General features: G+C 27.8%; 5 protein-coding genes across 8 annotated transcripts in view; 3 read left to right on the plus strand and 2 right to left on the minus strand.

Moving 5' to 3' along the window:
• The window catches only part of LOC124424777 (glutamine-dependent NAD(+) synthetase), a 17,544-nt gene extending 5,496 nt beyond the window's left edge, over window positions 1-12,048 (minus strand). Inside the window, exons 1-5 of one of the 4 annotated variants that reach the window (XM_046964274.1) lie at window positions 11,437-11,666; window positions 11,128-11,214; window positions 10,524-10,699; window positions 515-697; window positions 105-360 (exon numbers count right to left, since the gene is read on the minus strand). In XM_046964274.1, the coding sequence (XP_046820230.1) occupies window positions 105-360; window positions 515-660 (402 nt within the window). In that variant the 5' untranslated portion in view covers window positions 661-697; window positions 10,524-10,699; window positions 11,128-11,214; window positions 11,437-11,666. Of the gene's footprint in view, window positions 1-104; window positions 361-514; window positions 698-10,523; window positions 10,700-11,127; window positions 11,215-11,436; window positions 11,667-11,934 lie in introns of those variants that run through there. The other 3 variants (XM_046964276.1, XM_046964275.1, XM_046964273.1) reach the window with 3 other exon arrangements.
• Window positions 625-9,944, plus strand: LOC124424778 (cytosolic carboxypeptidase 2). The gene is made up of 15 exons (XM_046964277.1): window positions 625-2,763; window positions 3,527-3,738; window positions 3,872-4,024; window positions 4,161-4,465; window positions 4,827-4,973; window positions 5,170-5,278; window positions 5,643-5,891; window positions 6,029-6,364; window positions 6,596-6,823; window positions 6,949-7,040; window positions 7,169-7,364; window positions 7,963-8,059; window positions 8,244-8,460; window positions 8,590-8,790; window positions 8,921-9,944. Exons 1-15 carry the CDS (start codon window positions 2,691-2,693, stop codon window positions 9,552-9,554), a joined length of 3,249 nt encoding a protein of 1,082 aa, XP_046820233.1. The 5' UTR covers window positions 625-2,690; the 3' UTR covers window positions 9,555-9,944.
• Window positions 12,049-12,847: 799 nt separating the features above from the next.
• On the plus strand, window positions 12,848-17,391 carry LOC124424786 (cytochrome P450 4g15). The gene is made up of 8 exons (XM_046964289.1): window positions 12,848-13,003; window positions 13,452-13,687; window positions 13,808-14,005; window positions 14,938-15,190; window positions 15,359-15,566; window positions 15,668-15,856; window positions 15,965-16,202; window positions 16,335-17,391. Exons 2-8 carry the CDS (start codon window positions 13,459-13,461, stop codon window positions 16,697-16,699), a joined length of 1,680 nt encoding a protein of 559 aa, XP_046820245.1. The 5' UTR covers window positions 12,848-13,003; window positions 13,452-13,458; the 3' UTR covers window positions 16,700-17,391.
• A 344-nt stretch (window positions 17,392-17,735) lies between these two features.
• LOC124424839 lies at window positions 17,736-20,784 on the plus strand. The gene is made up of 7 exons (XM_046964373.1): window positions 17,736-18,006; window positions 18,075-18,298; window positions 18,431-18,642; window positions 18,720-19,286; window positions 19,820-19,945; window positions 20,200-20,311; window positions 20,428-20,784. The coding sequence occupies exons 1-7, from the start codon at window positions 17,789-17,791 to the stop codon at window positions 20,604-20,606; spliced, it is 1,638 nt and encodes a 545-aa protein (XP_046820329.1). The 5' UTR covers window positions 17,736-17,788; the 3' UTR covers window positions 20,607-20,784.
• A 762-nt stretch (window positions 20,785-21,546) lies between these two features.
• LOC124424883 (myb-like protein X) overlaps window positions 21,547-27,500 on the minus strand; it is a 6,403-nt gene continuing 449 nt past the window's right edge. Inside the window, exons 2-5 of the mRNA XM_046964445.1 lie at window positions 26,836-27,087; window positions 26,604-26,753; window positions 23,419-26,486; window positions 21,547-22,829 (exon numbers count right to left, since the gene is read on the minus strand). Of these exons, the coding sequence (XP_046820401.1) occupies window positions 23,433-26,486; window positions 26,604-26,753; window positions 26,836-27,087 (3,456 nt within the window). The 3' untranslated portion in view covers window positions 21,547-22,829; window positions 23,419-23,432. The remainder of the gene's footprint in view (window positions 22,830-23,418; window positions 26,487-26,603; window positions 26,754-26,835; window positions 27,088-27,500) is intronic.

The following is a 27,500-nucleotide window of genomic DNA, read 5'->3' on the forward strand; positions in this document are numbered from 1 at the left end:
ACAATCTCATAGGCACAACTAGGGTTAATCGAGAAAATATATATATATATATATCATGTATGTATGTATGCATATATGTATATATGTTAACAAAAAATATATACCTTTGTCCAAGGAGAAAACCATCTTGATTCCCGATAATTTCCATCCTCGCATAATAACATTTTTGGTCTGATCAATAATACGCACCAATTTAGAAAGGTAACTCTGCAATTGTAAGTTACATTTTTATGCATCACTGGCATCCCAACGTCAACCAAAATATCTTCGCAAATACTAGACTTCATGAGCATTCCTAAAACTTCCCAACAATGTAACAATGTATCAGATTCGTAGAAGTGATCCTCGCAACTGTAACCACTGAACAACAAGAGAGAAATATAAACTGGATTTTTGTCGTATCTTTAGTCGAATATAAAACGGCCCAACAAAAAAAAAAAAAAAAAAAACAAAACAAAAAATAAAGGGACCAATGATAAAACGATGATCAACGTTAAATTTTCTTCATACATACCAGATCTCTAATTCTGGACCACTTCTATAAGTTGCACCGGCTGCTTTGGCTTCTTCTATACTTTGAAGTATCCTTTTAAAATTACCATCGAAATCCATGGCCCATTGATTCAACGTGCAAGCAGCTACAGTGACTTTCCGACCCATATTGCGATCCTCTTTTATTTCACTTAACTTTCGTAATCTATGGATTATAAAAATATAAAAGGGGAAAACAAAAAAAAAAAAAAAGAAAAAAGAAAAAAAAAACAAGGGAAAAGAAAAAACAAAACGAAAGTTTAACAACATTGTAATTCACGTTCGTCTCTGTATTACTTTTATTATGATTGACAAAAAATATAATTTTACGAATTCTCCAATAGGAGACAATTGATGTAGAGTACCTGACAATATTTCACATGTATATGTATATATATACATATAGGTATATAACAATTGCAGACTTGTCAATCAGAATATATGATCGATATAGCAAGGTAAAGAAAATTGTTCGATGGAATGAACCCCTGTACACTCTGTTAGCATGTTTGGCGGTCTCTGATTGATCAATAACTTTCAGAACCCGGCACCGCGAGGTAGACGGACAAATAGGCAGATACATTTATGTGCACACTACACACTAACACTTAGAAAAATCTCCAGAAACATATATACACTAATACTAACTAATCGGAGTAATAGTATGAAAAGTTAGACATATCTTATAGCTCATCATCAATCAGTACTATATGACTATAAACTATAGGGGGTGCACATGCAGTGAACTTGATTAATTTTGACAAATGAATTATTTGTATTATCCTTCTTTTTTTTTTCTTCTTCTTCTTCTTCTTCTTCTCTTTCTTATGCTTTTTTTTTCATCAATACTAATTGTACATATTATTGTAATAATGAAATAATATATCGGATATAATGAAATAATGGAAGATCGTGATCTATATAGATATATAACGATCATGATCGAGTAGAAATGGTCGATGAGATTTGAAATTTTCGTTATCTATTTTTTATCGAATATTGAGAAAAAAAAAAAAAAGAAAAGAAAAAAAGGAGAAAGAAAAAAAGTGTGTATGAAAAGAATTTGGAATTAACTTAGAATAAGCTTAGAATAGATATACGAAAGTACGGCAAATAATCAGAATGCCAGTGACTCCGCCCCCAATACACGACGACCGTTGTCAGGCAATACCTAACTATACTCTACAAATCTCTCCTCATCGGCTCGTGGCTTTCTTCTCAGTCGGCCAAGCTTATTCTACCGAAGAATGATAACATTCTAACAACTTCTAACATCGACTATATCCGCAAGAGAGATTGTTCTCAAATGGCAAGTAATCATTTGTGTTTTTTCTTTTTTTTCTTTCTTTTTTTTTTTTTTTTTGTTTCTTTTTCTTTAAATTCTACCAATACGAATTGCTTGACCATTGAATTATATCAAATGGCAAGTAAATTTGAGAAAATTCGTTTAATTATTATTTATTTTCTCCACTTTCTACCTCCCTCCCCTCCCACCGCCTTGAAATTGTTAATAACATTGTAAATATTACGATGAATTTATCGAACGTTAAAAGAGCTTTTTTTTGTTCTTTTTTTTTTTTTTTTTTTTTTTTTTTTTAAATTTAATCAGAGCTAGTTGTCCCTTCCTTCAAACTGTATCATTTAAAAAATTATTAATCAAATTTTTTTACGAGAAATTAATGATCAAATGATAGGAGAGTTAATTTAACAAAAAAATGTACTCATAACTTTCGTCTTGTTCTTTTATTTAATATCACTCATAACAAACAATCATTAATGTTATGAGAAATTATCAAATTATCAAATGTTAAGTTAAAAAAAAAAAAAAAAGAAAGAAAGAAAAAGTAAAAAAAAAAATAAAGAAGAAATTAATTAATTGAATAAAATTAATTATTAATAATATTTGAAATATATTTTTTTCCTTTCGTAATTTTTTTCAGCGCGACGCCAACAAGTGTCGTCCTTGGAAATTGTAATCATTTAAAAGAAAATTAAAAGAGAATTCGTCTTCAAAGTAATGAAATGATCAGCTTGTCTTTAAAAAAAAAATGTCAAGTTCGATGAAATATCAAAATGATCGTGAGATCATTGAGGACGATGGAACGGAAATTAATGGAAAGAAGAACGATGATTATAATGACGACGAGAGATAACAAAAAATGACAGATCTATTATCGTCCAGTAAAGTACGTGAACTTCAAGCTATGTTGTTCCCAATTCGATCAATCTCTGGTGGGTTCAATAAATATAAATATAAATATAAATATAAATATAAAAATTCTAAAAATATATTAATATAAATTCAATTATCTCGAAATTCAAAATCCTTTTACAATTTTCATTAGTTCATGATTTTGAAGTATCGATCACTTTTCAAATAACTTATTTCACGTGCTTAAAGTGTTGTGTGTACTGAATGAGTCATGTATAGTGTATATATGTGTGTGTTATACTATACATATATAACTATAATACATGGTTAAGGTCGTGAACGTTAGTACATTGTACCCTAAACTGAATGATTTGATGCTAATAGAATATTTTCTGTGACACTTGGAGGAAAAACTTTTTTAACTGTCCAAGGACAAAACTTCCCAGGGACGATATTATTTCTACAAAACTTTGAATTTCCTTTGAACTTGAACTTCTATCGATTTCTAACATTTTTCTTTTGCATTTTTATCGTTATTTTTATTTTCATTTGTATTAAAATTTCTTTTCCTTCATATCACAGAAAACATTCGAAAACTTGTTTAATCGAGGAACTGTTAAACATCGACATTAATATTTATCTATATTTCATTAGTCTCAGAAAATCAATCGTATAGACGATTTTGAAAGATATACGATCTTTTTAATTTTACTTATTTTTCTTTTTTCTTCTTTTTTCTTTTTTTTTTTTTTTTATTTTTTTATTTTTATTTACTTATTTATTTTTAATCCTTCAATAAATCTTATCTCTCCACGAAACAATAATAATAATAATTTAATATAGGTACGGCATTGACGAGTTTGCAAACACCGCAGGAATCACAAATTTTGGAACGTTGTAGAATTTTAAACGACGGCATCGAAACGAATTTATTTTCAAGATCCTTGGAACCGGGGAAACAACGAAACACGAAGGAAACACTTAGAACATTGAGCTCGCAATGTATCGCGGACAATATCATTCAAGAAATGGCACGTTGGCCAACGGAGTGTCAAGTGAATATGAAGAAAAAAAAAGAAAAAAAAAAAAAAAAAAGAAAAAAAAAGAACAAACAAAAAAATAATAAATAATGATCACCGATCATTATGACAGATTCGCTAATACGATAACATTTAAATATCTTTTCAGGTAATCCAAGGGAGGATTCGTCATATAGATTATAATCCGATTAATCCAGAACCATTTTATTTATCTAACGGTAAGGAACCCACGCCAAAACCAATTGACGATGAGTTAGGTACCGTTATATTTCGTTACTGCCCAACTAGTGTTACAAATTACGTGAGTAATATTACATATATCATTGCCATTAATATTGTTGTATTTATTCGATCGATTTAATATAAAAATAAAATTAAAAAAAAAAAAAAAAAAAGAAGAAAAAAAAGACAAAAAAAAGAATGTTCATAACGATCAGTTTAATAGATCATGCGTTGGTGGAAATCCAATTCTATCGTCTTCCAACAAAACTTTCAAGGATACGAACGAATACACGTTAAATTCTACGAAGGACGAAAAGAACATTACCGACATGTTCTTCATTGCCGATACCAATAGCGATCTAAAATTCGAGTCACGATTCGAATCTGGAAATCTTGGAAAGGTCGTTAAAATTACCGATACGTATTATCAATTGCATTTGAGAAGGGATTTATACACTCAAAGACACACCCAATGGTATTATTTTCAAATATCTAATACCAGAAGTAGAATCACTTATAGGTAAATAAATAAATAAATAAATATATATATATATATATATAAATATTTTTTAATTATAAACTGTGAATCGTATATTGAATATTTCTCGTTTGTTAGAACCAATTAAAAAAAAAATATATATATATATATATATATATATATATATATATATATATATACAATTTTTTTTCTATTACTTCTAACGAAGGAGAGAATTGGCTCTGACTTTATTTTTTTCTTTTTTAGTTTTATGAATTTTTCTTTCTTTCTTTCTTTCTTTATTTTTTTTTTATCCTATTTTTTTTTCCTTGTCTTCTTAAAGACTTATTTAAAAAAAGTATATATATATATATATATATATTAAATGTTGATTTGTCGATAGATTATCGATCGTAAATATGTGTAAGGAGGAGAGTTTATATAATGAAGGACTTAGGCCACTTTTGTACTCGACCGAAGATGCACGAACTAAATCTATAGGTTGGAGAAGATGTGGGGAAAATATTAGTTATTACAAGAATGGCGAATCGTAAGTTAACGGGGAGGTGAAGGGGGAGGCACTTTGTCGTTAAAGAAAAAAATAAAAATAAAAAAAAAAAAGAGAGAGAGAGAGAGAGAGAGGGAGAGAGGGAGAGAGAGACGAAAAAGATCCTGAAAAAAAAAAATATTTTACCGAAAGAGAGAGAGAGAGAAAAAAAAAAGATCCCGAATAAAATATTTTACAGAGACGAGGAAAAGGAGAAGCATACATTAACGTTTAACATATCCTTCCCACACGATCATGACACAGTTTATTTGGCACACTGTTACCCATACACGTATACGGATTTGCAGGTAAACAAATTTCAACAATTAATTTTTCATTTATTAAAATCAATCTATGATTCGAGCCGACGATCATGTTATTAATCTAATAATACATCCTATATATATTATTTAAAAATGATTTATCTATATATAACGAGAAGAAAAAGAATATGAAGGAGAAAAAACAATATTGAGTATATTTAGTATTGTGATCAAAACAAAAGCATGAAAAGAAATATTATTATTTTCCTTTTTTGTGTAATTTAACAAAAAAAAACTTTTTTAAACTAATAATACAAAATCATAGATCGAAATGGCTTGGAAAAATAAAAGAATCTGATTGGATACTTTCTTCTTTCGATTTTGTAATAAGAATGATTTTCATTTTTAGGAATATCTGACAAAAATTGTCAGCGATCCGATAAAAACAAGATTTACGAAGCTACGATTGTTGTGCCGTACATTGGCTGGGAATGGTGTTTATTATTTAACAATTACAGCGCCGCATACGTACGACGAGGATGTAAGAAAAAAACGTGGAGTTGTAATAACGGCCAGAGTCCATCCTGGCGAGACACCGTCCAGTTGGACAATGAAGGGCATCATCGATTTTCTTACCGGCGAATCTAATCGTGCCAAGGTAAAAAACAAAAAAAAAAACAAAAAGAAAGAAAAAAGAAAGAAAAAAAATTCTTTTTTTCTTTCTTCCTTTCTTCCTTTTGTTTGTTTCTCGAGAGTGTCGATAAAAAAATTATCTGACGTAAAAAATAATTTCAGGAGTTGCGAGAACGATTCGTATTCAAGCTAATACCAATGTTAAATCCGGACGGCGTTATAGTTGGTAATAACAGATGTTCCCTATCCGGTAAAGATTTGAACAGACAATATAGAACGGTAATGCGTGAAAGTTATCCATCAGTTTGGCATACAAAATTGATGATACGAAGACTCCTCGAGGAATGTGGAGTAACTATATATTGCGACCTTCACGCACATTCTAGGAAACATAATATATTTGCTTATGGATGTGAGAACAAAAGAACTGGATGTACCAATGCAAGACTCTCGGAACAAATATTCCCTTTGATGTTACATAAAAATGCCGCTGATAAGGTTCGTGTATTTGGGATCAAATAGAGATGCATATATTACAAGTAAAAAGATTCAGAATAAAAAAACAAAAAAAAAAAGAGAAAAAAAAAGAGGAGAAAGAGAGGGATGGGGAGAGGAAACGAGTTGATATTTCATATGATTTTCAATGATTTTCTTGCGTTTCTTTTTTCTTTTTTCTTTTTTTTTTGCTTTTTTATTCTTAAAATTTTTTTTCTTTTTCCCTTCTCACAGTTTTCCTTCGAAAATTGTAAATTTCATGTGGAAAAGGGAAAGGAAGGTACAGGTAGGGTCGTAGCTTGGTCAATGGGTGTACAAAACAGTTATACGATGGAAGCTTCAATGGGTGGCTCGAGATTAGGATCTAGAACTGGTACACACTTTTCTACACATGATTACGAACAAATCGGTAAAGCCTTTTGCGAGACGCTTCTTGATTTTTCTGATCAAGATCCGGCCAAGGTGATTATTACATTTAAAAAAAAGAAAAAAATATTGTGCGAGAATGACGTAAAATCTCTGAACTTTTTTTCAAAATGCCTCGATCGTTTTTAATTCTGTTTTTTTTTTCTTTTTTTTTTTAACAGGAAAAATTACGAACGAAAATTTTAATGAGATTGATCAAAGAAGGATCCAATGCCGAAGAACCTATTAATATCGATTTAACCGATTACTCAAGGTACATCACGATATTTATTATCTTATTGAATTGGTTCTTTTTTTCTCTCATTGAAAATATTAAAAAAAAAAAAAAAAAAAAAAAAAAAAAAAAAATTGTTAGCGCGATCAAAATAAAATTTTTTCTAGCGACGAAGGTGACAACTCGGAAAGTCATGCATCGGACGAATCGATGATAAATGCTTACGACGAAGTACACAATGAATATCATCCTGCACCACCGCCATCGCCTAATTTTGGTTCCACTGGAAGTATGAATTTATTGAAGAGAAGGATAAGAACGAAGGAGATGGAACGAAAATATTTGGAACGAAGGAAATTTTTGGTAATAATCACTTTTCTATATTCTTATAAATTTCAATTGTTTATAATCTTGCAAATTTTAAATTCTCTAAAACTATGTCAAAAGGAACAAAAAAGAAAAAAAAAAAATAAAGAAAAAAAGAGGGAAAAAGAATTATTTGCAATCATGTAGATTTAAATACTTTATAAATCTCTTCCTCGGAAAAAAAAATTATGACAATAATTTATAATCTTGTAAATATCAAGTCTCTTTAACAATCACAAAAGAAAGAAAGAAATTATCTACAACCCCGTAAATTTGGACTGTATAATAATTTCAAAAAAATAGAAAAAAAAAACAGAAAAAAAAGATAATTTCTAATCTTATAAATTACAAGTTAATATATATAAAAAAAAAAAAATATTAAAAAAAAATTTATTAAAAAAAAAATTATTAAAAAAAAATTATAATATTAAAAAAAAAAAATTATTTGCAATGCTATAAATTTCAACTCTTTATGAAAATCTTCAAAAAAAAAAAAAAAAAGAAAAAATAAATAAATAAATAAATAAAAAATAAAAAAAAAATAAAAAAAGAAATAACAATCATTTGTGATCGTATAAATTTGAACTCTCCATAGCAATCTAGAGCCGTCATGGATTTGCATACGACTGATCCAGGAAGTGATCTATGTTATATGACAGATTGGATCGACGATGATCGATCGAAGACAAGAGGTGAATAATCGAACGTTCAATCTTATTTTTTCATTATTTAAAATATAATTTATTTCCTTATTATAAATTTCATTTTATTTGTCCAATTTATTTATTTCTTTATATTTTTTTTTTTTTTGTTTTCTTCCTTATAAGTTATACGTAATATTATTGGAAAAAGTAATTATATGGATTATAATTTCAGGTATCTCAGCAAGGATTCATAGACATAAAGAAGGAGAAAATATTCTTGATTTACGAGGAGGATACGAAGGGAAAACAAAAAAAGACGAACGTACAGTAGAATGTTCTTTACTTCCTGCCATAATTAGACCACGTAGTTTATCATTGGGTGAACATTTATTGCCCGACGAGGATAATCGAAAAATTGAACAACGAGTACGTTGTCATCGTTTGTCCAGGTACTTCGAGATTATAATTTAAAAAAAAAAAAAAAAAAAAAAAAAAAAAAAAAAATATAAAATAAAATAAAAAAAAATGATTTACAAAAAAAAAACAAGGTATTTAACAAATATTTCTTTCCAATCTAGAATATTGAAGCATCCTTGTACAGCATCCGTCGAAAGAAAGGTCTCATCTTTCAGACAACAATTTTGGATGGGAATACCAATTCGTAATACGGAAAATGGCATAACTGTTATTAATAATGATTTCGGAAAAGTACCATTAAGTTGGGGAATATCTAGTCTCGCTTTAACAAGTTGTAATAAAAATAATGAAATATTGTTAAGGTTAACGAAATGATTTGAACTTTTCTGTTTGTTTTTTTTTCTTCATATAATCAATTAATTTAATCTTTTTATTTCTTTAAAAATTGATCATCGTATGTATTTCTTTTTTTTTTTTTTTTTTTTTTTTCAGGACCTGCACAGAAAAATTACGAACGCTCGATTATTTCGAAAGAACGACGGAATTGAGAAAGACAAAAAAGAAATCACGAAGGAAACAGAATATCATTGTTAATGAACAGATTAGATCGAGAGATAAGGAGGATGTTCCAGATGATATACGAGATGATAAGAAGGTCAAAGTTACGAAGAAGAAACGATCCCGATTGAAATGGGAAATGGCGGTGAATTTGAGTTCTAACATAAAGGACAATAACAATGGTACAAATAATAAAAATTCATTTCTATCTGTTAAAGCGGATTCTTTAAAATTATTTAGAACTACTACATCGGCGAAGAAAGAACGAAGAGAAGAAAAATTAAATACACGCGTTAAAAATAATAAAAATGATATCGTCGTAGCTACTGAGAGAATAATTGCTAGAAACAAAATTAACAAAATTCGTACTATACAACAATTGAAATCATTAACAGCGCCTGTATCGGATAGCTCGAATTCGGAGGACAGTTTGAACAATCCAAATAAATTGAAGAATGGAAAGAGAAAGCAGAAAAAAAAGAAACAATTAAAAAAAACGAGAATATCTAATGGCACTACAGGAAATAATAATAAAAAACGCGTTGCTAGTGCAAAAACAACGAAATAATCCATTTCATTGAGTGAAGAAAATTAAACTGCTCTGATTATTATTCTCAAAATATTCCGTTGATTGCATAATAACGTGATACCCAGCTATACCTCTCTACAAGTATATAAGTATATATGTATGCGTAACATGACGAAGTCGAAAAAGCAAAAAATTATTTATTATGTGCTATTCATTTTATCGCATTAATAAGCCTTTCAATGAATTAAATTAACAATTATTCCATAAATACACCAAACATATAAAAGTATCGATCAACTTATGTTTTATATTGATTAATACATATAATGAAATTTATATGATTTTGTAAATTCAACTTCTAATACAACTCACGTAAAATAAATCATTATAGCTTAATGGTATGACTCGATAAGAAGATAATGGCTTGCAAAATACTATATTATATCAGCCAAAGAAGAAAGAATTATATTACCGAATAGAAATATTTGTAGTAATTATTTTTATTGTCACTTTTTAATTATATTAATTTGTAAAATGTAACACATATTAAACAACTTCCATCTGATTTTTATGTTATTATAAAAACTGTTCAAAATTCACTTACTAACTTTTTTTCAAGTAATATATAATACAATTCAGATTGATGAAATTTTAAAAATTTTGAATTATTTAAGTAACTAAATTAATACCAATAGAAAGGGATATATATATATACAATGATGAAGTAATAAAATACAAAAAATAAAATGAATGGTAATGGTATGTATCTTTGCTATAGTCGCAGAATGGGATGAAGATCAAATTTTATTGTTAATGTTTATTCTACTTTTTTACAGATGGCTTTATTATTTAATCTTTCCATGTGTTACATGTAAGTAATGCCATATAGAGAATTAGATGTGTTCCATTAGTATGACTTATATTGAGATAAATTACTTTTTATAAACTTTATTAAACTTTATATGATTGGTCTTAATTCTATGTAACATATAAATTAATAATTCTTACCTTACAATTAGATTCTTCTAAATCATATATTTTTCTTATTCCTTTTTCTTGTCTCAGGAACAAAAATACCTTCTCAATTTTCTGGATAATATTAAAAACTGCTATGTATGACAGATTTCAAGTGGCCACTCCAGCTTCTTCACAATTACGTATTGTATCTTCTAATTTATTAATCCCTGAAATTATTAATCATTTAGCAAACGTTATTATAGCATTTACTAATACTATTCTTTAATGACGTAATAATTAACATTTTTATATAATAGAACTACTTTCCATTTTCCTGTTGCCCATATATGCATATAACATTTCAAAGTTCTACTTTTGTCTTTATTTTAAGTCAACTAAAGTTCAAATAAATCCCTAATGAATATTTATCCAATGAAATCATAATTTCAACAAAAGATTTAATGTGGCCGATCATGAATTTACGTAATCTTGATACTCATTATTCTTGAAAGTATAATCACAATTGTAAATTAGAAATACAGAAATATAACTGAGAAAGAATGACAATAATATTTTTAAATACTTTTCATTCTTCGACGTAGAAGTCTTAGCAAATATTTATAAAATATTTTTTTATAGAAATAAAACAACGTACCTTCCTTTAAAGAAAGGTTTCCAAAATAGATAATACATCAAATTTAAAAGATAACATGAGAAAAAAAGTTTTGCCAATGAACATAACCTACAAAAGGTAAAAAGGACGCATGTAATCAAGACAATATATGTTTAATTCACGATTACAAATGTAACATTGAGATTGTATATGTTATATTAGAAGAAAAAAAGGACAAAATGTATAAATGAAAAGTAAAACAAAAAAAGAGCGAGCGAGAGAGAAAGAGAGAGAGAGAGAGAGAGAGAGAGAAACAGGAGGAAAGAAAAATAGACATTAAACAACACTCACATAACGCACAACGCGTATCTACATAAAGACATACGTCAGCTAATATTATTTTCTGCATGACTTGCTTGTATGTAAAACAGGGCACCGATCGAAGACCTGGACATCCGTTGAATGTCTTGATTCGTGTTAATAATCAGTTACTTTATTAAATTTACTTCCCATGAAAATATAAGAACGAAACCACTTCAAAACTCTGACGAGATGACGCGACTATTTAAGATACACAATACGTTTATATATATATATATAGCTATTTTCATTGAATCGATTATTTTCGACCTATCAAAATCGTTCGAGATATAATATGATATATATCATATATATATATATATATATATATACACATACATATGTACATATATAGTATGTATGTTAAAAAAAAGAGAAAATATGATGAATATATATATATTAATAATATATATTATATATTCATATATACATATATATATATATATATATATATATATGTGTATTAAAATTATAAAAATGTAGAAGTACCTTTATAATATTAGGAATACCAGGAAAATATGCCGTGAGAGAAAGAGAGAGAGACAGAGAGAGAGAGAGAGAGAGAAATAAACTTCAAATTAAAAATATTCTTCCATGCCTTCCGACCCGACGTTCTTATTCCATTTTACATAAATATACTCATTGTTCGTCGTAATTATCATAATATCGTAACTATTGAAATTATAATAACGAAAACTACTATATAATTATCTTTTATCTCAAAAGTCTAAAATAAGTACTTATACAATCTTGAACGTTTAGAATAGGCCATTATTTGCACAAATAAAAATAGGATAAATAATATAACGTTTTAAGAAAATTACGCGAAAATTGATGCAACTTAGATGAAACGTTAATTATCTTTTAATTCGGCAATCAAATTGGAGACATCTTTCTGAGTACCAAAAAAAAAAAAAAAAAAAAAAGAAAAAAAAAGAAAAAAGAAAACAGAAAAAAAGAAAAAAAAAATACATATATTATAAATAACTCTGATTAGAAATATTGTTTATAGATTTTATTTATTCATATAAGCGTTATGTTGAAATAATAATAATAATAATAATAATAATAATAATAATAATAATAATAATAATAATGATGATAATAATGATGATAATGATAATGATGATGTTGATGATAATGATAACAATAGTAATGATAAAGAAAAAGAGAAGGAAAAAGAAGAAACAAAATAATACGTAAATAAATTAAATCGAATCGAATATTGAATACCGAATTGTAATTTTAACATTTAAAATATGTAAGAACGCCTTTTATTTATACAGCTTACACGAGAATAAATAATGATTGAATCTATAAAAGATATATACATATATATATATATATATATATATATATATGTATGTATATAACATGTATGTATATAACATGTATGTATATAATCATTGTCGAAAAATGAATTTCTGTTTGTAAAAGAAGTAGTAGGGGATCCTAAGAGGTTCGCTTATAAAAGAGAGCGATCGTAAAGCGAGATCGACAGTTTGTTGGTAATTCGTTGATAAAGGTGTTTGTATTTTGTATTCGTCTTAAAGAACAAGTAAGTTTCGTCAAGAGAAAGAGAGAAAAAGAGAGAGAGAAAGAGAGAGACAATTGGATTTTATAAATTATTGATCCAATTAAAAAAGAAAAGAAAAGAAAAAAAAAACAAGTATTAAAAAAATTCATCGTAGATCAATAAAATTATTTATCACGAGCTTCTTAACTTTTTTACGCTTTTTCTTTTCTTTTCTTTTCCTTTTTCTTTTTCTTTTTTTTTTTATTTTTGCGCGCTTACATTGTCCGAACAAAATTTCTCCTTCTCTTTTTTCACCTTCCTTCGAAATTCCATTGGAGATAATCTTTTTCAAATATTTTACTCGTGCTTTGATAATTTCACTCAATTCTCTCTCTCTCTCTCTCTCTCTCTCTCTCTCTCTCTCTCTCTTTCTTTCGTTCTCTCTTTCTTTCTCTTCTTCTTTATAAAATAATTATTATTTAAATTGTAGGAACAAAATGTCAGTAATGGAGCCGGAAATAATTGCCGGGTCTGTTGCGGAAGCTTCAGATAGTGGTTTATCGACATTGTCAATGTTCTTCATTCTTCTACTCCCAACACTCATTCTCTATTACATCTACTTCCGTATTTCTAATAAACATATGATGGAACTCGCGGAAAAACTTCCTGGACCTGTGGGATATCCTATTATTGGTAACGCTTTGGAATTTCTTGGAAGTCCCGATTGTAAGTAAATATTTTTAATAAAAATGATGCATACCTATGTTACACGTGTCTATCTGATGTGATTTAATTTGATGATATCAATTAATAATAAATATTTTCGTATCCATCAACTTTTTACAGCAATATTTAGTAAAGCAATGAAATATGCAGAAGAATTTGAACATGTAGCTAAATTTTGGATTGGACCGAAGCTCCTTGTCTTTCTGATTGATCCACGTGACATTGAAATAATTTTGTCCAGCCATATTTACATTGATAAATCCACGGAATACAAATTCTTCCAACCATGGCTCGGAAACGGACTTCTCATATCTTCAGGTATGTATATTTCTTTTATTTTATTTTATTTTATTTTATTTTATTGATTTCGAATTATCAAATTTTATTTCAAATTCTCAATTATGTTCTTTCACTTCGGGAAAAGTTCGATAGGAAATTGTTAGAAGATAGAGAATAGAGAAATCGTTGGGTATCTATGTATATATATATATATATATATATATATATATATATATATATATATATATATATATATATGTATATATGTATATATGTATATGTATATAGTAAACGGGAAGTGTATTTATATAGCCTGTAAGATACATAACAATTTTACTTTCATGTAATCGTTCTAGATCCCATTAAACATGCATAGGCATCGTCGTTCAGTACATATTATATAGATCGACAAAAAAATTTACATTTATTTTTTCTTTCTTCTTCTTTCTTTTTGCATTATTATCTTTATATATTGAATATTAAATAATTTCGTATAATCGATAAATGGGATTATGAATAAACGTGAAAAAATTAAAGTTCATAAATATGATACGCTTTCGAAAGAAATTATTGAAAAGTATACGCCAATGGACAAAATCTATATAACTCGTGTTATTGCAATTTCAATTACGTGTTAATGCAATTTCACTCTCAATTCTGAAAGTAAAATTGAAGTTTTATTTTTTTATTATGATTCATAATAAGCGTGGAATAGGAAGAAAATTGAATAGGAATGCTTTATTAAAATTTTCCATATCCGCCGATTTATTTATTTATCTATTTATCCGTCCCATTTCCATCCAGTTTAATTACGATATCATTTTCTCTCTTCGTCTTTCTCTTTAATATCATCAATACGCTTTTGCAAATTTTTTTTTTTTTTTTTACATACATCAGAACGACGTAAAATTGCCGTTAAAACGATTTAACAACAAAAATTAAAATGAACGATACGATACTGATATTCGTAGGACCAAAATGGCGTGCCCATCGTAAACTAATAGCACCTACTTTCCATTTGAACGTTTTGAAGAGTTTCATCGATCTCTTTAACGCAAATTCGCGTGCGGTTGTTGAGAGAATGCGGAAAGAAGACGGCAAAGTATTTGATTGTCACAATTACATGTCCGAGACAACGGTTGAGATACTTCTTGAAACGGCTATGGGCGTATCGAAGTCTACACAGGGACAAAGTGGATTTGAATATGCGATGGCCGTAATGAAGTGAGTAATTTCGTTAAATTAATCGACATTTCGAAATCGTTTAAATAAATAATTTCATTTGTTTTCTTATTGCATCGTCTTTCCTTTTAATGTTAATTTTTATTTATTTACTTTTTCTTTTTTTTTCTCTCTCTTCTTTCTCCCCTCCTTTTTCTTTTATCTTTTCAGAATGTGCGACATACTTCATCTTCGACATACCAAAGTTTGGCTGAGACCCGATTGGCTCTTCAATCTAACCAAGTATAGTAAAGATCAGATTAAACTTTTAGAAATTATACATGGACTTACGAAAAAAGTAATCCAACGTAAGAAGGAAGAATACAAGAGCGGTAAACGTAATATTATTGATATCGGCGGATCTAAAACGACCGAAAAGGTATATTTTATTTTATCGTACTTTTTCTTTTTCGTTTTGCCCTCCCCCATCCCTCTGAAATGTTACAATTATATGCATAAAAGAAATTTCACAAAACGTAGGTTATCACGGTTGAAGGTCTGTCCTTCGGTCAATCAGCTGGTTTGAAGGACGATCTCGATGTCGACGATAACGACGTTGGTGAGAAGAAAAGACAGGCTTTCTTAGATCTCTTGATCGAAGCTGGTGAAAGTGGTGTAGTATTAAATGAACAGGAAGTTAAGGAACAAGTAGATACCATTATGTTCGAGGTATATATTTAATAATGATCTAAGATAGGACAAAAATAATGATAGAAATGTGGATATTGACTTATAATGTTTTCTTAAAAAAAAAAAAAAAAAACAAAAAAAAAATAGGGACACGATACCACAGCTTCCGGATCCAGTTTCTTCCTGACAATGATGGGTTGTCATCCTGACATTCAAGAGAAAGTAATTCAAGAACTTGATGAGATCTTTGGAGATAGCGATAGACCTGCCACTTTCCAGGACACTTTGCAAATGAAATATCTTGAACGTTGTCTCATGGAAACTTTACGCATGTATCCGCCAGTACCGATCATTGCTCGTGACGTCAAGACAGATATAAAACTTGGTCAGTCATATTTTTATTAAACGATTATTATTATTATATATATATATATATATATGTGTGTGTGTGTGTGTGTGTGTGTGAATGTGTGTATAATTAAAATAATATATTTTTTAATATCAATTGTCTGTTTAGTTTCTGATAATTACACTATACCAGCCGGATGTACTGTCATCATTGGTACAGTAAAGACCCACCGATTAGAATCGATTTATCCAAATCCGAATGTCTTCGATCCGGACAACTTCCTTCCGGAAAGGACAGCTAACAGACATTATTATGCATTTATACCATTCTCCGCTGGACCTCGTTCTTGCGTTGGCCGAAAATATGCCATGCTCAAACTGAAGATTCTACTTTCAACGATCCTAAGAAACTTCCGTGTAAAATCGGAAGTCAAAGAGGATGATTTTAGGCTACAAGCTGATATTATTCTCAAGCGTGCCGAAGGATTCCCTGTCAGATTGGAACCGAGGAAACGTGTTACCGTTCAGGCTTAATTAATAATTAATACGTTTAATCTCCTTTTAATCTTATTAAGATTTGGATATGTTAAAAAAAAAAAAAAAAAAAAAAAAAAAAAAATAAGAAATAAAATAAAATAAAGTAGAAGAGGCAATGGAAATGGGAATATTCCATTCAGAAGTTTCCCATTTCGTTTACGATTTCTAAAAATTATTTTCCAAACTATAGATCGTTCAAATAAAAATTTTGAAGACGATTGGACATATATTATGGCGTACGCAAATCTTCTCTGGGTGGATGTGCTTCGACTATAAACAAGAAGAAAAAAAAAAAGGAATACTCTTTTTGAAATATTCAGAAGTACATCTGAAGAAGATTTGTGACCATAAAAGTTATCCCTTTCCCCCCCCCCAAAAAAAAAAAGAAAAAAAAATGAATCATTTTATTTGAAATATCTTTTAAAACGGAACGTAGTTCGGGAAACAATTACTTGCAAAATTTCTAATGGAACAACCTGTATATGTAAGTGATCTTAAATTTTAATATTATTGAAAAATAAAAAAAGGAAGTATATGGAGAAATAAAAAAATAAAAATCATATTCGTTATGGATTATGAAGCATATAATATATATGTGTACGTGTGGGTGTATGTATGTATATATATATATAAATATATATATATTATATATATATTTATCTTATGTAATAAACTATACAGCTGATTAACTGTAAAATTCAATTATAGAGACCTACAGATTTCCTATTTTTTTTCAAGTTACATTTTTTGACCTTTTCTCTCTCTCTCTCTCTCTTCTCTCTTCTCTTCTCTTTCTCCTCACGCTCACTTTCTCCAGATGAACGATCGCTTCTACTACATATTACAAACATAATTCTATTCTAATTCGAGAAAACAAAAATATCAATTGCTATTCGTTCAAAAAAAAAAAAAAAAAACAATGATATATTTATAAAACAAAAAAGAAGAAAAATACTTCCTGTCAAGAAATGTCATTACCAATAATAAATATTAAGAATATTTAATCGATTCGTATTTAATGATACTTATATAAAATCTAATCGACATTAATCGATTATAGTATTAATAAAAAGTTTATTATCAAAAATGATTCATAAAAATTGGAATTTTTGTAAGGATTTATTCGATGATAAAAATTACGAGGAAGCTTTTAATAAAGATCAAATTGAAGAAAAATATGAAAGGAGTTTATTTGCGAAGGACAAAATAAAAAATCTTGCACAAGCTAATCGATATAATGTTAAAAAAATTCGTAAAGATTTAAAGGCCATGTTACCTATGATACCTTTTGTCGAAGTAAAACGGTTAGGCGAACATAATCTCATTTTCTATATTATATTTTTTCTATTATAATTTTTTATAATCTTCACAGGTTCTATTTAAAATACAATGAAGCAATAATAGATGAACTTAAAGAGGATGGTTTAGAAGAGGCAGCTGATTTTATTCAAAAATTAATTGAATTCAATGAAGAAAAAAGAAATATCGCTGGCCCTGATACATCGATTTGGGCTAAGCCACGATTAATGGATCAACGAGATCTATTAGATAATCTTAAAGAAGCTTTAATCGCAATTGAAAGTGCTAAAAAAAACGGTAATATTTTAATAATGATACGTTCTAAACGATAGAAAAATAAAGCGTGTATATTTTCTTTTTCTTGGATATTCAAAAGAAATTTTTTTTTTTTTTTTTTTTTTTTTTTTTTTTTTTTCTTTTTTTTAACAGAGCAATGGATCGAGGTATCAAATTATTGGATAAAAATATCAATATTTTTTCAATCGAAAGGTGAAGATTGGTGGTGGGTAACAAAAACACTTTATCAAAATGCCCTAAAAGCAGCTGAATCCATTGAAGAGGACAACGGATACAATATTACTGCAATACGATATCTTTATGGAAGATTTCTTTTCATGATAGGTCACAATGAAATATTGTATTTTTCGACGAAATGATAATAAAAAAAAAAAAAAAAAAAAAAAAAAAAAAAAAAAAAAAAATAAAATAAAATAAATAGGTCATTAAAATCAAACTGATAAATCTTGTAAATATAGACGCTGAATGGCTCAAAGCACTCGAGTATTTGGATATTGCGCGAAAAGCATCAGAAGAAAGGATATGGAACGTTTCTAATATTTTAGGCGAGAACGAACAAACTATTTTTAAAGAATCTTGTGCTCTTATATGTAAAATACTTCTAACTCTTGTTCAACGTATCGGTGAAGAAGATTCAGAGTTTGCTATAAATGCTTGCAACGAAGCTTTACAAAGAGCCATGGACAGCAAGTTTTCCTTTTTTTTTATTCTTCCTTTCTTTCTTTCTTTCTTTCTTTCTTTCTTTCTTTTTTTCTTAATGTTTCATAATAAAAATAATTATTTTATACAAAATCTTATATGTTTCAAGCTAGCTGGTCATTACGATTACATAGCTAATGCATTATATGAGTTAGGAAGAATACATTTGCATTATGGCTATGTCAAAGAAGCTTTGCAAGAATTTTCTAAATTACTTGCCATGGCTAAAAGAATACCAGATCCAAAGGGAATTTGTAATGCACACATGGAATTAGCCTTTGCTTATAAGGTAAAAAAAAAGGAAAAAGAAAAGAAAGAAAAAGAAAAAAAAAACAAAACAAAACAAAAACAAAAACAAAAAGAAAGAAAAAAAGAAAAAAGAAAAATAATTATTAACAATGATGTTTACAATAACATAATTATTTTATAAATGATTAATTTAACTTATATTTAATTATATACGTATAGTCATAGTAAGATAAATCTTTTCTTACTTTTACATTATACTTCTAATTATCTATTCTATTATTATGATTTACTTTGATCAATTAGCTTTCTCTTTCCAGTCATTTTCTAATAGTTTATTTTTATACAAAACATATCGTACCTAGAGCATTATATAAGAAGCTATAACATGTTCATTACTATGAATAATACATAAAACGTATTGATACATTTAGGGGGTTTCCTTTTTTTTTTTTTTTTTTTTTTTTTTTTTTTTTTTTTTTCTTTACAATTAGTTTTGTAAATGTTATACACAATAAAGAAAATGGTACCATCAATTGGGATTATCAATTTTCTTTGATTATCATTCCTTCATAGGAAATTGATGATACTGCAAATACAGAAAAACATCTACATTTGTTTAGAAAGAATGCTACCCAATTTAATTTGTCATATAAACTTGCACAAGCGCATTACTATACCGGCGAGTATTTATTAAATCAGGTTAATACACCCTCCTTTTGATATATATATATATATATATATATACGTATACACATTTGTATACAGGATGATTCATGCAAACTGTAACAATCTGTTTTTTTTTCTTTTTTTAACCATTCGCTTTTCTCCTAACTTCAATCACATAAAAGATATAGCTAGTTACAATAGCATGAATCGTCCTGTATAAATGCATAATTGATCTTAATATACGTTTTAACTTAATAAAAATAATAAAAATTATTTAACATATTTAGATGAAACCAAATTTGGCAACGTCACATCTGGAGAATGCTTTTACCTTATATTATGATCTCGGATTTATAAAGGAAGCAGATCAAGCAAGATTTATCACTGGAATATCGAGGGGTAAAGTTAAAAATATATATGTGTTTTTTTCTCTTTTTTTTCTTTTTTTTTCTTTTTTTTTTTTTTTTTTTATATGAGATTAATTTTGTAAAGTTAATGTTCTCTTTTTAACATAGGACAAGAACAAATTGAACAATTTATAGATCTGGTATTAGAATGTGGAAAACATAATCCATATGCTCTTTTAAAAATGTGTACCTGGAAAAGTAACAGAAATGTTTTCTGGGCCGATAAACAACGCGATATTGATACAGGTTTTTATGACTTCACTTATTTATATATTATCTTAATATAATGACCTACAATAATTAAATATTATTACATATTGCAGATTATCATCATGAATATTGTGAATATTTTACATATCCAAGTTCGTTAATTTTAAATAATTCAACAAAAGAAAATTTAGAAAATCAATAATATAAGTATCTCTTAAAATTGTTTTTCATCTTATATATATATATATATTTATATATCATCTTCATACTTATAATTTAATAAAAAATGTATTCTCCCCCTATCTCTATCTCTCTCTCTCCCTCCCTCCCTCCCTCTTTCTCTCTCTCTCACTCTCTCCCTCTCTCATTCTCTCTCTCTCTCTCTCTCTCTCTCTCTCTCTCTCTCTCTCTCTCTCTCTCTCTCTCTTTCTCTCTCTCTCTCTCTCTCTCTCTCTATAACAATGGAATCAGGGAACACAAACAAAAGAAAAAAACTCTTTGCTTGAATGACATACTTAATGATATTTTTGTTCAGGAAGGCAAAATAAAGAGAGGACAAAAGAAAAAAATATTAATGTAAACGAAAATTATTACCTTGCAACAAAAGATCAACTAAATAATAATAATCAACTATATAATTACCTCAATTATTGCTATTTATAACATGACATGTTTTTAATAAGTAATATGTCAAATCAACTGTATGATATGATCCCAATGTATAAAAATCTAAGATTAAGACATCTTGAAGTTGCAATTAATTAACGTACCCTTAAACATAATTCAATAATATATAGATGTGCTACAAATACGTATATATACTGACATACCCTTTGTACAACATTTATTTTATTTCTGATTTTATTTGTTGATGTTTATGTTTGATATGGAATAACAACTGAAAAAGAAATTTAAAAAAAAAAAAAAAAAAAAAAAAAAAGAAGTAAATTTATACATTACATCATATAAAAGCGAAATTAATGTCTTATGTATAATATTAATTAACAAATTAAATTGTTATATTTTTAAAAATTTATTTTTTTATATTATATTATATTATATTATATAATATATTATATAACATAATATATATACTTTTTAACGAATTTATATTAAATTGTTACAATAGTTCGTAGCGTTTTTAAACGTAAAGTTTAAATATAACGTTTAGACATTTGTACATAGTTTCTTATATTTTCATTTCTTTATTTTTTTATTTATTTATTTATTTATTTATTTTTTTTTTTTTTTTTTTTATTGTAATCATGCATATAACATTTCGTTCGATTATTTTTCACCATCTTTCTGATAACTTCGTAATAATATCCTTTAAAAATTTGTTAATTACTTTGGAGAAATTAATCGATGATTAAAATAATTTTTATAGACATTCGAAAAAATCACTTATGTGTTCCCGTTAACAGGAAATTTTTTTTATAGTAATCGAAATAAATGATCCAATTGAAAATACGAATTATCCACATCCAAATTATATCAATTTTTGGCAGATCTGTATAAAGAGATGTTAGATATGTCATTGTATAATATTGAAAAATCAATAGTCTTTCAATTGGCCAATTCCGAATGTTTTTTCATCGTCTGTCCCTGCCATCATCAATCGATCCAATTGCTAACTATACTTGTCCGAATTCAAGGTCCAAACTATGCGAAAAGAATTTATAATAAAGAATATTCTTCCTTCGATCCAATTGTAATCCGTCCAATAAGTTAAATCAATAGAGATATAAAGAAAAGCACGTGATAAATTGTAATGAGAAGGATGAATGTATTTCGTAATTCGATTCAAATATCGTCAAATCTTTTTTCTTTTTTTTTTTTCTTTTTTTTTTTTTTTTTTTTTTTTTTTTTTTTAGATAATATTTTCGAAATATTTAAATTAATAATCCTCGCAAAAAAAAAAAAGAAAAAAAAAGAAAAAAACTTTTGCATTAATTATCGTTTAAAATTTAACAAATATTGATTATAGTTTATCGGAGAATAGTTGTAATCACATTGTTTTGATTTCCCGTTTACCACGTGCTTATAGCAAGCTAATGTTTTGTTTACCTCTCGGTTTTATTTATCGACACGACTCATTGAACGGACTGTTGATACACAGAATCATATCAGTTTCACTTCTTCGCAATGCGTATCATTTTTTGGACCTAATCAACGTTGGCTGTAATTTCGATTTTTTTTTTTTTCCTTTTTTTTTTTCTCTTTTTTCTTTTTTTTCTTTTTTTATTTTTTTTTATCCATTAATCATCCGCACATCTCAACGATTCCGTCTGTTTGAGTGTCTGTAAAAATATCTTCATCGTCATCATCAACGATTGGAATGTTTTCAATTTTTCAGATTAGAAAAAAAAAAAGAAAAAAAAAAAAATCCTACTCTTGAACAGAGTTATCCAATTCCGGATAGAACTTGTTCGTACCTTTTTTTATTTTTATTTTTAACACAAATGCATTTAAAATTCACCTAAAATCCACGCGCAAATCGATATATATATATATATAAAAGAAGAGAGAGGGAGAGAGAGAGTGAGAGAGTGAAAGACATTTTACAATGTAAAAATTTCAAAATATATATGTATATCATTGGTTTCATTTTGAATAGGTGATATTTCACATGTTCAAATGTCATCTATTTTAAAACGCTACGAACTTTCATTCATATTTAATGTATAAAATCAAAATATTGCGTATTTTTTTCCTTTTTCTTTTTTTTTTTGTTTTTTTTTTTTTTTTTAGAAAACGCAATCTACAAATGATACCAAATATTTTTTTTTTTTTATTGAAAAAATTGATTTACACGTATAAAAAAAAAAAAAAAAAAAAAGAAGAAAGATCTATTGAAAATAAAACGATTATATATTAAAATTAACTTACTGAACTTATTAGTCTCAATTTATTGATACACTGTTATGGTCCATTTCCATAGAATTGATTGGATCTAAAGATGGCATGTCAGCACTTTTTTGTATTTCCCGTGTAATATCCTCCAAAGTTTCTGGTTCCATTTGACTACAGCTTACATTATGTTCTACGGTGCTTAGATGATTTTGTTGTTTATTTGTGACTAAATCAAAAACATGTTCTTCCATTTCTACTACTGCATTAACAGATTCTTTATTATTTTGGTTTATTGAACTGACCTCTTTACATGTGGTAGGCTCGTTCATAGTTGTCAGATCATTAAGTAATTTTTGAGTATCATTCGTGCACTCCTTTTCTTCCTCTGATTTTTTAATATTAGATATATCTAATTCTTTATCTGTTTCTTGAACAGATTTGGAATTATCTTTTATTGAGTTTGTATCGGATATAGGAATATTACTTTCTAAAATGGTATTACAGCTTTCTAAACTGGTATCATTGATAATTCCATTGTCCGTTTCATTCTTCTCATCTTTATTATCAGTACTCTTTTCATTTTCTATATTTAAATTTTCAATTGTATCATCTGCCAAATTGATATTAACATTTAATATAGAATTGTTAGAATTTAAATCTTTGTTACTATTATTAATATCACTATTCTGCCCTTCTTTCTCTGCATTACTCATTTCAATTTCTTTTATTTTACATTCTCTTTCATCCGTTTCATCTACTTTTTTCTCCATTGTATTATCATCTCTTTTATTTGTCTCATCATCTTCTGTTTCATTCGTTGCATCATCTCTTTTGTTCGTTTCATCTTCTATTTCCATCGTTATATCATTTGTTTCCATCGTCACGTCCTTTGTTTCCATCGTCATGTCCTTTGATTCCATCGTCACGTCCTTTGTTTCCATCGTCACGTCCTTTGTTTCCATCGTCACGTCCTTTGTTTCCATCGTCACGTCCTTTGTTTCCATCGTCACGTCCTTTGTTTCCATCGTCATGTCCTTTGTTTCCATCGTCATGTCCTTTGTTTCCATCGTTATATCCTTCATTTCCTTCGTTATATCCTTTGTTTCGTCCATATTATTTTCTATTTCATTTGGACCATTTTCCTTTTCATTTTTATTATTTTCCATTTCCATTGTATTATCTTCTTTATCCTTCACTTCATTTTCTTTTTCCGTCGTCGTATCTTCTTTCTCCTTTACGTTGTCATCTTCTTTAACTTCTTCTATTTTATCTTCTTCCTTATTTTTTGTATTATCCTCGGGTTCCTCGATATTTTCATTATCTTCATCTTCTACACTTTCATTTATTTTCATCTTATCTTTATTCACTGTCTCTTCATTAACTTCTACCTCCATTTCTTTTATAGATCGTTCGGTGTCTTTAGTTTTATCATCATTAGAATCATCATTTTGATCCTGATCATTGTCAATGTCCTTTGAAGTATTATTATTTTCTACAGTAGTAACGATTGACTCATTTTGTTCTGTACTTTCAGATTTTTTATCTTTGTCCTTATTAACTTCAATAGGATCTTTAGAAATAGTCTCTGTTATTGTTTCTATCAGTTCAGATTCTTCTCTAACTTCTTTATCAGTGATGTGCATTTCTAATGAATCTTTCTCTTCGTTCTCACGATGAGATTCTTTGATATCCTTATCTGACTTTTCTGTTGTATCTTGTATTACATCAATTTGATTTGGTACATCCGTAGTCTCAGATTCTTCGTCATCAATAACAGAAAGTGTAATTTCTTCATTTTGTTGTTCATTTAATTCATCGTTGAATTTATCTACGTTCAATTCATCAACTTTCTCATCATCCTTGCATTTATCCTGAATTCTTAATTTATGCAATTTTAATTCCAACGTTTTGAAATGAGTTAATTCATGAGTAGCTAATTTAAGTTTATTCTCCAACGTTATACCACATTCACGACAAATATATTTTTCCTTTCTATTTGAATCGAGTTCATCTGTTTCCGTGTTATCAGATGATGTTTCCTCTATTGAGATCTTTGATTTGGAAATGGAAGTTTTACGTAATCTTTTTAATGGAAAACTCTTTGCCTTTGATGTTGATGTACTTTCACTGGCAGACGTTGAACTTGAATTTGATTTTTTCTTTCTCTTTCCAGTTATATTATTACTCGAATGAGTTTCAGATATATTAATTGATTGTTGTTCATTTGAATTCTTTACATTTATACTATCTCCGGTTAATGACGAATCATCACTTGTATTATCTTCCCTCAATGATTTCAAATTTCCCAAAGTTGTATTTCGTTTTTTTCTCTGTGATTTATTAGTATCCATGTCCGACAAAGAATATACATTTTTATTTTCTTGTTTAATCCCTCTTGTTCTAAGGTTGGCTCGTAATCCTTTTTTCAATAAAATATCAGTATCAGAATAATGATTGCGTCCAGCAGATCTTTTCATACGATTTGTGTTTTGCAATTTTGATATCTTAGATGTTGTTTCTTTATCACTTTTCATTCTTTTGATACTTTTAGTTTCACTATCACTGCTATCACTTTTCGTATGCATTTTCGAACGTTTTTGACCTATTTTTGGTTTATTATCAGATTCTTTGGAAATTTTTTCCTGAGGTTGCAAAGATTCTGTATCAATTTTATCCTCCACATCGACTTCACTTTCACTGTCCGTTATAACGTATATATTGTTACCATAGCTATCCTTTTCAACTTTATATCCCTTATGCTCTTTAAATGTTACATCAGTCAAAACATCTTTTAAGAATACTGCACATAATTTTGTATCTGATCGAGTTGGCTTTTTAAGTCTTGTCTTGCATTTACTAGGATCCATGCTTGTCCAACAAGTTTTACATACTGTTAATCTAGTTTTATAAAATCTATACATATCTTCGCCATCTTTAACAGAATTTTTACATGCACCACAAAATCGAGGTTTCGGTTGAAGAGATGATATATCTTTATTCATTGTAACTTCAGGATTATCCGATTCAGAATTGCTTAAAATATATGATCTTGTTTTCATGGATGCAGTTATGGTTGTCTTTCGTTTTATTACAATTGTATTAACCTACAACATATGTATTTGAGGAAGTTATATATAAAAAGAAAAACAAATAAATTAATTAATTAATTAATTAATTAATTAACAGGCAAAAAACTAATAAATAATATAAAAATATATTACCTTTGGTAATATCGAATAGTCTATGTTTTTAGAAAATGTATCCCTTTCTTTAGAAAATTCTAAATACAAAGATCTTAGGTCAAACAATATATCCAAGCTGTATCTGCATGTTAGACACATTAATATGATTCCTTGGCTATATTCAATGAGCTATAAAAATATAGGTGTGTTAGTAATATTGATAATTAACAATTTTATTTTTATATGAACGATTATAAATAGCAAGTCATACTTCATCTTGAAAAAGCTGCTGAACTTTAGATATTAGATCATCATTAAGATTATTTAAAGGATGTAGGCAACGGTTCAAATGAAAAATATATCTTCTCTTTCCTGATTCCAAACAAAACGTACAACATTTCCTTTTATAGATACTAGTTCCTACGGTTTTGCGAGCATCTTTATACTTCTTCAAAAAATCACTGCATTGTCTTAATTCAAATGCACATTTATAACAAACTTTATTGCTGATTTTCTTGTTCACCTATATTAAGGGAAAATAAATTTTTGTCAAAGAAATACGGTATTGTGAGAGGGGGAAAAAAAAAAAAAAAAGAAAAAAAAAGAGAGAGAGAGAGAGAAAAAAAAGAAAAAACAAAAACAAAAAGAGAAAAAAAGATTGGTTTTATACATATTAACATATACATTGTTTAGAATAAATAAATACAATAGAAGGTTAATAATGAAAAATTGCATAAGCATTATAATGACTATATAATACAACGAAAGTAATCTAATAAATGTTAAAATTGAATTGTATTAATTTATAAAACATGTATTACTAATGTGAAACGTTAAAACGTAGAAACATGAGATAGAATGCGTATTCATTTGCGCACGCCCCAACCTAAATACTTCTAGAATTTGTTTTGATGTAACACGAGTATTGTCTTTTGT

Source organism: Vespa crabro, chromosome 6 (assembly GCF_910589235.1).
Source record: "Vespa crabro chromosome 6, iyVesCrab1.2, whole genome shotgun sequence".
NCBI lineage: Eukaryota > Metazoa > Arthropoda > Insecta > Hymenoptera > Vespidae > Vespa > Vespa crabro.